The sequence below is a fragment of the Osmerus eperlanus genome, chromosome 14 (genome assembly GCF_963692335.1).
Source record: "Osmerus eperlanus chromosome 14, fOsmEpe2.1, whole genome shotgun sequence".
Lineage (NCBI taxonomy): Eukaryota > Metazoa > Chordata > Actinopteri > Osmeriformes > Osmeridae > Osmerus > Osmerus eperlanus.
This window is the reverse complement of record NC_085031.1, coordinates 15,170,168-15,180,384: the sequence shown is the minus strand read 5'-3', so window position 1 is coordinate 15,180,384 and position 10,217 is coordinate 15,170,168. Positions and strand designations below refer to the sequence as shown.

Sequence of the window (10,217 nt, the reverse complement as noted above, 5' to 3'; positions counted from 1 at the left end):
TCAGTTTGAAGGTCACTCTGTGGGATAAATCACCTCTTGTCTATTTTGTCTGAGGCCTGTCTGCTTCTATCTGGTACCATGTCCGTGTCAGAATGTCCTGCCAAAACATTTTCAGGCTTGTTTGGCACTCAGTGGGTAATATCAGAGGATATCCGAATAGATAAGACGGTGTTGTGCAGAAATGTGCAGTAATGTTCAGAGGAGAAGGTTTGTCACTTGGTGACTGTCACACAGGGTCATGTATTCCCTCTGTGCTGTGCCACAGGTTTTTTTTAGACCTTTGGAAAATACATTTTAAAAAATAAATTAGATTTTAGTTTTCTAAACCTTTCAAAGGTAAACATTTTTTTTTATTATTATAAAATAAAATAAAAATTAATTATTAACTATTTGAGGTTTTTTAAACCTTTCGAAACTTTTTATTTTTTATAATTTTGAAACCTTTCAAAAGAAACACTTTTTTCACACAAGTTTCTATTGTTTCAATTTTGTATTTGTTGTTGGAAGAAAAAAGGGTGCTGTTTTGTTTGGATAGTCCTGCACAGGATTATGAAGCTGTGAAAGACTGGCACAAAAGAAAGGCTGGAAACCAGTCCTGAAGTAGAGGTGCACGATGCACCCTGAACTAATGAGCATGTTTCAATCAGACATCCATGTTCTGTCTCCTCTTTCACATTCTAAATCGTATCATTGCAATCAGACAGTGGCTCACTTTGTAAGCGCTTTCTGTGTTGTCAATGGGTGGATGGGTGAGAGGTGACAAGCTAACGTCCTGTAACTTCTTGCACTACAGCTACCGCTCTCCAACCATCTCACCCATGATGACTCACCAGAACTGGAAACTGTTGTTTCCATGGGTACGGGTTTCGGTACTTGACACATTTCCATTCCCTCACTGTAAAAAAATTAGCCTGGCATAACATATAAGTATATATATATATATATATATATATATATATATATATATATATATATATATATATAAACAGCTCTCCTGGAGGCTGTAATCCAATCCCCTATCACTGTGAGAGGATGGAGCTCAGTGGTAGAGCATTTTCCTGGATAAGCAGATCCCAGATTCATATCCCTTCTTTGTTACTTTGCATTAAAACATCTGCTGTTACACATCACAGAAAGCACTCTGAGTGCTGCTCAGGTCCATGTCTTACCTCTCTCTAGACTGATTACATACTATTCTTAGTTCAAGTATGTTGTCATGTGCACATGATCAAAGTTCTTATCGGCAATTAAATATTTAATTGTCAGGCTTCCCCAACAGTGCGGATGAAGTTAGACTTAAAGACTGCAAGATATAACATACAAAACCATTTAACCTATGGCATTGTAAACAATTTACAGTATTTGTCTAATATTAAAGAAAAACACATCAAAACATAGTAGTGCAGTGTTAGTGTTGTGTGGTGACTGTGGTTGGAGTCACCCACCCATCTGAGCAACACTCCCTTCTTGCTGAACTCATTCAGATACATGTTTTGAGGCTTGTTCTGGCAAAATCCGCTTTGTCTTCACTTGCAAACTCTAAACTCCATCTTTCCTCACACTTGCGTCAGTGTTGCTTTAACGTCGGTTGCATTGCTCACTTCCTGTTTCCCCATAGCAGGTAGAGACTCTTCCCTTTTCGTCTCTTCAGTTGGCTCATCATAGGCACGCAGACATGCTCTCAGCTCCAGCATCTTCGACTTGAGCTCCGTCTGCCTTCCCTTCCTTCTCCATCTCCTCGGGTCAGGTAAGAAAAGCGATGAGGTGTCTGTCCCACATTTGGGGATGGTACAGTCTGGATACTGTGTTGCTGTCCAAGTGATTTCATGTTGAGTTCAGAGGTTTGCCGTGACTCAATACCTACTTAAGTTTTGACATGGAACAGTTTGAAGTTCATAGTTCCGGAAAGACCCAACCCTCAGGTTTTTGTTGGTTTAAAAGTTATAATGATCAAAAAAAATCATTCCCTCCTAAAGAAATACTTTGATTGATGTTTGTTGATAGTTTTGGCAGAACACACATGTCACAGACAAAAGTTTAGAATCAATGTTTAAGTTCCTGATTCTGCAGTCAAATGGGTGTTGACTAGCTGTTCCATACCTTGCCACAAGCCTCCTCAGTCACAGGATGTTTTGTGACACACAACCATTTTCCACAGACACTCACACCATCTATCAGTCCCACCATCTGCATATCTCTCCATTTACTGTGTTGACATATTTCCTGTTATTGCAACGAGCATTTCTTCACATGAACATTGATCAAGCCTTGCATTTGCCATTTCAGAATTGGCATCATGGCCTTCGGGAAGCATACAGGGTATCTTCTATTCTGGAGTATCTTCCTGCTGTCCTCTGTGGAAACTCAGGATGTGTTTACCCCAGTGCACAGTAGCAACAGCAGTGAGTCCGCTCTCATCCCCTCCCAGGCCTCCACTGAGCCAGACAGCTCTGTTTCCTCCACAGCTCCCCCAGCTCAACAGGAGTCAGACCGTGTCTCGACACCTGGGTCCTCACAACCCACGGACACCATCGGCCACCTGACAGCGGTGACCCTGGGCCAGCCAGTGGATGTGAGACCGCGTACAGAGGCAACTCGAAACAGTACTTCATCAGCGACAGGAAGTGAAGATGAAAAGACAGACGTTAGAACCACCCAAGGCCCGGATCCCAACACCAGCACCAGTGACAAGGGTGAGATCCGCTCACAGCCTTGGGTGACCAGCCCAGGTCCATCATCTGGCCAGAGCTTTACTCTCTCTGTGCTGACAACTTTGCCAAGTGTTCCTCCACCTCCTCTCTCCCCTGTGAGTATCACCTCAGAAACAGAACAACCAACTGAAACACCTACCCCGGCCCTGGGCCCATCGTCTCGGGAACTAGCTACCACCACTCTCAGCTCTGCGACAACTCATTCCCCCATTCTGGAGCTCACTGCCACCACTGGACGCTTTTCCTCCACCATAGGCCCTATCTCTACCAATGAGTCCATCTCTACCATGGGCCCTATTTCTACCATTAAGTTCACCTCCACTACAGGCCCTATCTCTACCAATGAGTCCACCTCTGCCAGCTCTAACCATACCTCGACTGAATCCACCACAGCCATAGGACCTATCTCTACCAATAACAATGTCTCCACCACAGTAGCCATTGTCACCTCAGCCAACTCTACCAACTCTTCAGGGGTCCTGATTCCAAAGGTTCCCAAGAGGAACAACGTGTTTCCCCCATCGACAACCAAGTCCACGAAGAAGCCTGACCAGGACAAGGGCCCCGCAGAAGGAGGTGGGGTCCTATCCTGCCCCACGAACCGAAGAGGAGGCCTAGTAAGCATGTGTCTGATCGCCATCGTCTCGCTGGCAGGATTAGCTACCATCTTCATGGTCAGCACCATCATCCTCTGCACCAAGCTCTCGTCCAGGAAGCACATGTACAAGATGAGAGATGGACAGCGGGGCATAGAGATGACGTGTATCTCTGCGCTGCTGCCTGAAATCAACAGGGAGGTTCTAGGAAGGTCTCGCATTCACAACGGCAACCGAGGGCTTCTCTACGGCGGCGAGCTGGACAGTGACAATGACGGAGGCGACGATCTGACCCTCAACAGTTTCCTCCCCGACAACGACCGTGTCGTGTAGACCTGCGACTAGAAGAGGAATGTTTGTTGTCACTCGTTGTTGTGACAGGGGAAAACCAGCCTGGTTGACTAGTTGGGAGTCAGATGGCTGAGCGGTTAAGGAATCAGGCTATTACTCTGGTTTCCGGTTCTATTCCGGGCCGTGCAAAATGACGTTGTGTCTTTGGCCAAGGCACTTCACCCTTGCTTGCCTCTGGGGGAATGTGAGCGTCTGATAAATGACTAAATGTAGTTCAATTTAGTCCTTAAGTTTGCCTGAAAATCTGAAAACCTTTGACGGTGGCCATGTTAGCATTCAGCACATCACCAGGCTTGAAATAAACTTGCTTTGTTTGTGTTTGGCTTATGCCTTTTCCTGGTCATAAAAAAGGACCTATGTGTGTATACAGCAGCAGGATGTGAGAGGAGTACAAAAATATCTTGTATTTTCAAAATGTGTTTGAAGATGTCCTCAGTTGGATGAAGACTTGATGTCTGGTTGACTGCTGTGAATGTGGAACCAACTGTTGCTTTAAGGTCTACAGATTACAGCTTCCTCTTTGAAGTCAACGGTTTGGCATCACTGCATCCGCCTTTCAGTCAGAGGAGGAGACAATATAGACTCAAATGCAGAACCAGATAACTATTTCATTACACATTACCGTGAAACAACTTCCCTTGTTTGAGGAAGTCAGGTGGTGAAAACTGGTTTCATAAAGCACTCTTGTATACCAATTCCAAACTAATGGGGGTCTCTACAGAGTTCATGCAGTAATTTATAGATTTGTCCAGTATTTTTTCTGAACCCTCTCAACATAAATTCTTGAAAAAATGTATGAACAGTGGGGTTGGGATGAGAACAGCGATGTGAAAATGTCAGAAACCTTGCTGGTGTTTCACTTACCAACAGGCCTGTTTTAACAAGGGCTCCCAGCGCAACACAGTTTACAGGGGAGATTTAAAACCTACAAGTGATTTATGGATCTGAAACTGAAGTTTGAGTTTCATTTGAGAATTGCTTTCAGTTAAAGTCGAAGACCTCAATCTGAGATGGCAAAGTAAGAATGTAGAGCCATTTCTGAACATGCATCTGTTGACCGAGTTGTGGATAATCCTAGGCTGCACCAATAAACATTTAATTCAGGGTTCTTGTGGTCTGCATTGTCAAAGTTTGGTATCAGAATGTCATCCTATCCCACAAAATTACACTATAACACCATTTCAGAAAAGCTTCCAAAAAGCCTTATATTTTTAATTCCTTTGCAAATTTTCTGGTTATGATTTTTCTGGGTTTCAAATCCTCAAGATTTGAAAGACATGATTTGAAAGACATGATCGTGCAGCAGTGTGCACCAGGGGGGAATAAATCAATGTTAGCGACATGTAAGTCTCAAGGCAGTAATCTTTGGTATGGTTTTCTTTGGAGTTCTAGAAGCTCTAGAGGGCGAGGCTGACGTTTCGCTTATTTCCGTGTCGTTGTTTGTCTATGAGAAGTCATAACACAGAGATGGCAGAAGCCCCCTCCCTCTTCAAACCTGAGCACTCAGATGTCGGACTGAGTTCTATTCTATCCCTCGTCTCTTTTTCATATTCCGTTCCCTCGACACGAGAGGAAAAGAGAGCTCTGGTCTCAGGGTTTCTCAGACAGAGGCTACATCTCTGTTTGTGACCGAGCCAAGTTCCATCCATCAGTGCAATCAAGACACAGTACAGCTCCACCCAAGTCTACACGGCCAGGGTTTAAAGTGTTGGATGGGGTAACAGATCAAAACAATCACGTGAATAAATGTCAAGGTGATTAAAGCCAGGTGGATCCTAGCATTCGTACTTGACTTCATAACACTGTTATTGTCCGTCCCAACTTTTACTGTCCCCTGGTTTACTGTGAGAGCAGCAGAAGCTCATGAATGCAGACACGCCGTTAAAATCTCAAGGCCAGTTGCTTTCACATTCATGCAACAGGCCTTCAGTTTGTGAGACTGAAAGCAGAGGCTGAAAGCAGAGCTGACATTGTTGTACAGCCGCATACCTCGTTGACAGACCCCAGATGAAGTTCGCAAGTCCAATTCTGCATGTCGCTTTGGATGAAAGAGTTCTACTAAATAAACACACACACATGCACAATACGCATGGGAGGGGGAGTCTGACACCAATATCTGTGAGACAGAGCTTAGAGCATGAGGTTTGGAACGCATGGCCGTGTATGACCATATAAAGATTGTCTGGTGTTGGTCTGGTGCAGATGAATCTTGCACATCATCAGCTGGCCAAACATTCGCATTCTGAACTGATGTGCTCTGACTCCAGGCTGGTTGTGGTACATCTGCATGCCTGTGTGTCTGCTGACGCACACACACACACACACACACACACACACATATAGACATAAGTAGACTCACACATACAAACAAACATAAACCCACTCACAAACACATAGACAAACAAACACACACGGCACAAACTTAGACAAATACATACTCTCTCTCTCTGACTCGCTCTCTCTCTCTCTTTCTGTACAGGTCTTTCTCCACCAACACCATGTTCATTGTTTCTCAGGTCCCCAGCATTTGCCCCCCCCCCCCTCCCTCCTTCACTGGCTGTTAGAACTGCGCTCACCACTCAGGAAACATTAACCCCTTCCTGTGGAGACATGATCGCCCTCTTAAAGAGCAAAGTCTTTTACCACGGCCCGGCTGCTGTGTGGGCCAGCGCTGTTTAGCTGAGGCTAAAGTCCCACTCCTATCCCCTGAGAGAAGCAGTCAACATGCATGTTGGGAGCCAAGAAGAATTACCGCAAGGGCTGAGTACAATATATCTGACATTACAGTATGTTATAAACTGATCCTAGGGACCAAGCAGGAAGTATGAATAAATACAGAGGTAGTGAATACCGGAGACACAGCAACATAAAATACATAGATATACAGTGTATTTTTGTCTGTTCTTTGTCTGGCGGTTCTATTTCTACGTGTTGTCTGAGTCCCTCCGATTGCTTGTGTTGCTGCAGTGCTAACTGTCCAGGACATCTAACCCTAACCCTGGGACAGGAGAGGACAGACCCCTGCCCCCACAGCGATTTATAAACTACTGCTTAACAAGAACAATCTGTGTAGAGGTCTGAGCCCAGTCCCTCACTGGGAAGCCAGGCACAGGGGGGGAGGGGGGATGGAGGGAGGGATGGAGGGAGGTATGGAGGGAGGGATTTGTCCTGATGGCCAAGAAGTTTCAGGGTTTTTTTTTCTGTGCCGGTCAGAGAACTCTCCGGGCTGAAATCTGAAACTGTAGAAGTTGAAAGTCTTAGGTGAGGAGCACGGACGCGTCTCTCTCTCTCTCTCTCTCTTCGAGTCGCCTTTTCGCTTCTGGACTCAATTTCACTCCTGCTCTGTCCCCGTGGTTCCAAAGGGAGTCTTTTCAGTGTGACCACTTCTATGACGGTGAGTATTTTTCTCTTCTATTTAAACCTAATTTCTCCCTTTTTACTTATCAGTTCAGAGTATGTTTCCTGAAGAAAATATTCCTCTAGGCCATGCAGGCAGCAATCCCTTTTACACAGTTTTGTTGAACACCAGCACTCACATGAGTGTTGTAAACAGTTGTGACAGCATCATGACTCCCTCAGGATAACTTCCTGTTTAGGGGAATACTTACACCCCAGCTAAGAGTAAGAGGCCCCCAAATCACAATCATAAATGTTCTATGTCACAGCTTTGCATGTACCATATGTGTGATGAGTGTGTGTGTGTATATGTGTGTGTGTGCACGTGCAACTATAGGTGTGCTAGGGGGTGAATGACTGATACATTAAACATGAATTTGCCCATCCCCCCATGTCCTGATGAGTTCAGTACCTCATGTGGCCCAGCTTGCACACAGATGGAGTGGAAAAGAGAGAGGAAGAAGAAGGGGAGGGGAGAGAGAGAGAGAGAGAGAGAGAGAGAGAGAGAGAGAGAGAGAGAGAGAGGGAGGGAGGGAAGGGAGCTGTGGCGGTTTTGCCAGACCAAGACAGCAGTCTACTCCAACGTCCACCCTAACCCTAACCCAGAGGATCCATCAGGAGAGGGCAAATCTTGTTTGCAGCCCACACGTCTGTCATGTTTTTAATAAAGTATCCACTTCCACAACAGGACATCACATCAGCTCTGCCTCTGACCTGAAGGAGCCGGGGTCCTTCTAGTCACTGCTACTGTCTGGGATGTTGGATGCCTCAAATTAAATTTGAGGAGAACAGGCATGCTCTTGATTTAGGTCAAATGCATGACAAGGAGACATTGTGGTTTTTAAAACAACCTTGTTGCCCTCAAGCCTATTTAGGAAGACAGTCAATGCAGCAATCGATTTTAAGATGGGTTTAATCCTTGCAGTCATGTATTTCTGCTCATGTCACTGAAAATTAACTGTGTTTAGTTTGAGTAATTTACTAATTAAGTCAGTTAGTTTGTGTGTGTGTGTGTGTTTTTGGTGGAAAGGATATGATTGGAATCCAGGCTTTCTAACCCTAACCCTCAGCTCTCAGCTGTTGTCTCAATCTCAACATGCCAAACACAGAACCAGCTGGGCCCCACTGTTATATTTATACAATGTTCAACTCAGAAATTACCTAGATACGTGTAACAGATGGCATAAAATATTAAAACCCAATTCACGATCCACGAAAATAGCATTTAAAACCGCCATTGGTCAAGTTTCCAACAGTCTTGGCGTAAAATATCATACCGATATAACATAAAATTTAATTTCTATTCATCTCTGGCAGTCCTGACTTTTGTGATTAAAATAATGTAATGATGATCATGTCTAAATTTAGCAACCACTTTTGTGCAACGAATTTAAACCTCTTGCCATCTTGATCTGCAGTTAAACACTCTACCACTGAGCTATACCCATCCCCGTGTCCATTTGTGATGTCGCCCACAGGCTCTGCCAGAGATGATGCTCCTTATGGCCACGTCTGGGTTGACGTGGTGGAGCAGCTGTCTGGCCACACCCCTCCCGTTCAACTTGTCACTGGAGGGCAGTGCAGAGGTGGAGGAGCTGGTCCCCACCTTTTCCATACCTGGAACAAATGGCCCCGGCACCGAGTTCCCACCCACCCTGGATGGCTCCGCCTTCCTCAGTCACATGGTCCAGTTCCTGCAGGAGAACCTTCTCCTCATCCTCGTCAGCTCCTCCCTCCTTGCCATCGTCGTCCTCGTCGTCTGCTGCGCGGCCGTGATGAGCCGCAGGAGGAAGGGCAACGCCTACTACCCTTCCTCCTTCCCTCCCAAGATGTACGTGGACCAGAAGGACAAGGCCGGGGGTACCAGGCCCTTCAACGAAGTGCCCGAGAAGCCCTCCGACACGCCGCCCGGTGAGCCGGTGGATTCCGGCAAGCAGCTCCAGGCTGACATCATGAAGGCCGTGAAGAACCTCCGCACACCCACGAAGACTCCTCTCAACCAGGCGGCGGTTGGCAGGAGTCTGGAGGTCAGTCTTCCTCCTCGGGCAGAGGAGGAAAGCATCCCAGACAGCGAGGAGTCAGAGCCGTGTGACCCAGAGGATCCAGAGGAGCCGTCGGAGGGCGAGGGCCAACTGAGCAGCAGCCCAGAGCCGGCTGTGATGCCGGCTCTGATCCCGGCTGTGACGCCGGCTGCGATGCCGGCTGCGATGCCGGCTGCGACGCCGGCTGAGCAGCCAGACCTCCAGGAACACCACGACTCAGCGAAGCCTCCTTCTGGAAGGCCAAATTCACCAGCCAGGCAGGAGGAGAGGCCTTCCTCTCCAGACACAGAGAATGACTCATCAGCAAGCGTCCAGATGATCACTGGAGAAAAAACTGCCTTTTAGTAGGACTGAGCATGAAAGATCTTTTGCGGTTTGCTACCTTTTGAACCCATTAAGTGACAATCTTCAGCATTCAGCTTCGTGAACTGCAACACTTTTCCTAAAGAGCTAGTTTATTTTGAAGCACAAATACTCTGCAGAAATCTGTCAGGAGAGGGCGATTAGAACGAAATAGGATGTTTTATCATTCCCTGATGAACACATTTTAAGATTTGTTTGTATAAAAGCATTTACTTTCAAATGGACAAAAGTAATACTGGCTGTGTGGAGATGGCTAACAAAAGGTTTTGCTCAGAAGATTTTGCCACTAAATGCTGTTTAATGAAGCTCAACATCACAATTGCTTGTATTTTAAATACAATTATACCTCACCGGTTTAAAGTATATTTTTGTATTTCATGTTCAGTGGCTGCCAAGTGCGTTTGGTGGATATAGGGCTGCACCTAAATAAATGAAAAATGCACACACAAATATTGTGTAAGTGGAAAACAAGATGAAAACTTTGCTTTGGCTCGATAAGCCATGTCTTGGTAGGCTTGGCATACCATGGTAACAATGCCACCTAGTGGCCAATTATAGAACAGCGCTTTCATAACATAACTGTGCCTGAACAGAAACGCTCTAAGTGCTTATCCAAACGTGTTACGTGGCACCGCACGTCCTTGGGTTCTGAAACAGACACTTGAAAAAGTACAACTTTGCACAGTACCCAGTTCTTGGGCTAATCGCAAAACAATTGTTGCCCTAAAATCCCTCACTTCATCCCTAATTTCTCACAT

General features: G+C 45.7%; 2 protein-coding genes across 3 annotated transcripts; both read left to right on the top strand.

Moving 5' to 3' along the window:
* The first annotated feature begins 1,597 nt into the window (after positions 1–1,597).
* Positions 1,598–4,783, top strand: selplg (selectin P ligand). Of its 2 annotated transcripts, none has more exons than XM_062478365.1 (2): positions 1,598–1,742; positions 2,287–4,783. In XM_062478365.1, the coding sequence occupies exon 2, from the start codon at positions 2,297–2,299 to the stop codon at positions 3,638–3,640; it is 1,344 nt and encodes a 447-aa protein (XP_062334349.1). In that variant the 5' UTR covers positions 1,598–1,742; positions 2,287–2,296; the 3' UTR covers positions 3,641–4,783. The 2 variants fall into 2 exon arrangements, with proteins under 2 accessions (XP_062334349.1, XP_062334348.1); XM_062478364.1 differs by having other exon boundaries at positions 1,642–1,747.
* A 2,094-nt stretch (positions 4,784–6,877) lies between these two features.
* On the top strand, positions 6,878–9,909 carry tmem119b (transmembrane protein 119b). The gene is made up of 2 exons (XM_062478375.1): positions 6,878–7,052; positions 8,533–9,909. The coding sequence occupies exons 1-2, from the start codon at positions 7,047–7,049 to the stop codon at positions 9,439–9,441; spliced, it is 915 nt and encodes a 304-aa protein (XP_062334359.1). The 5' UTR covers positions 6,878–7,046; the 3' UTR covers positions 9,442–9,909.
* Positions 9,910–10,217: the final 308 nt, after the last annotated feature.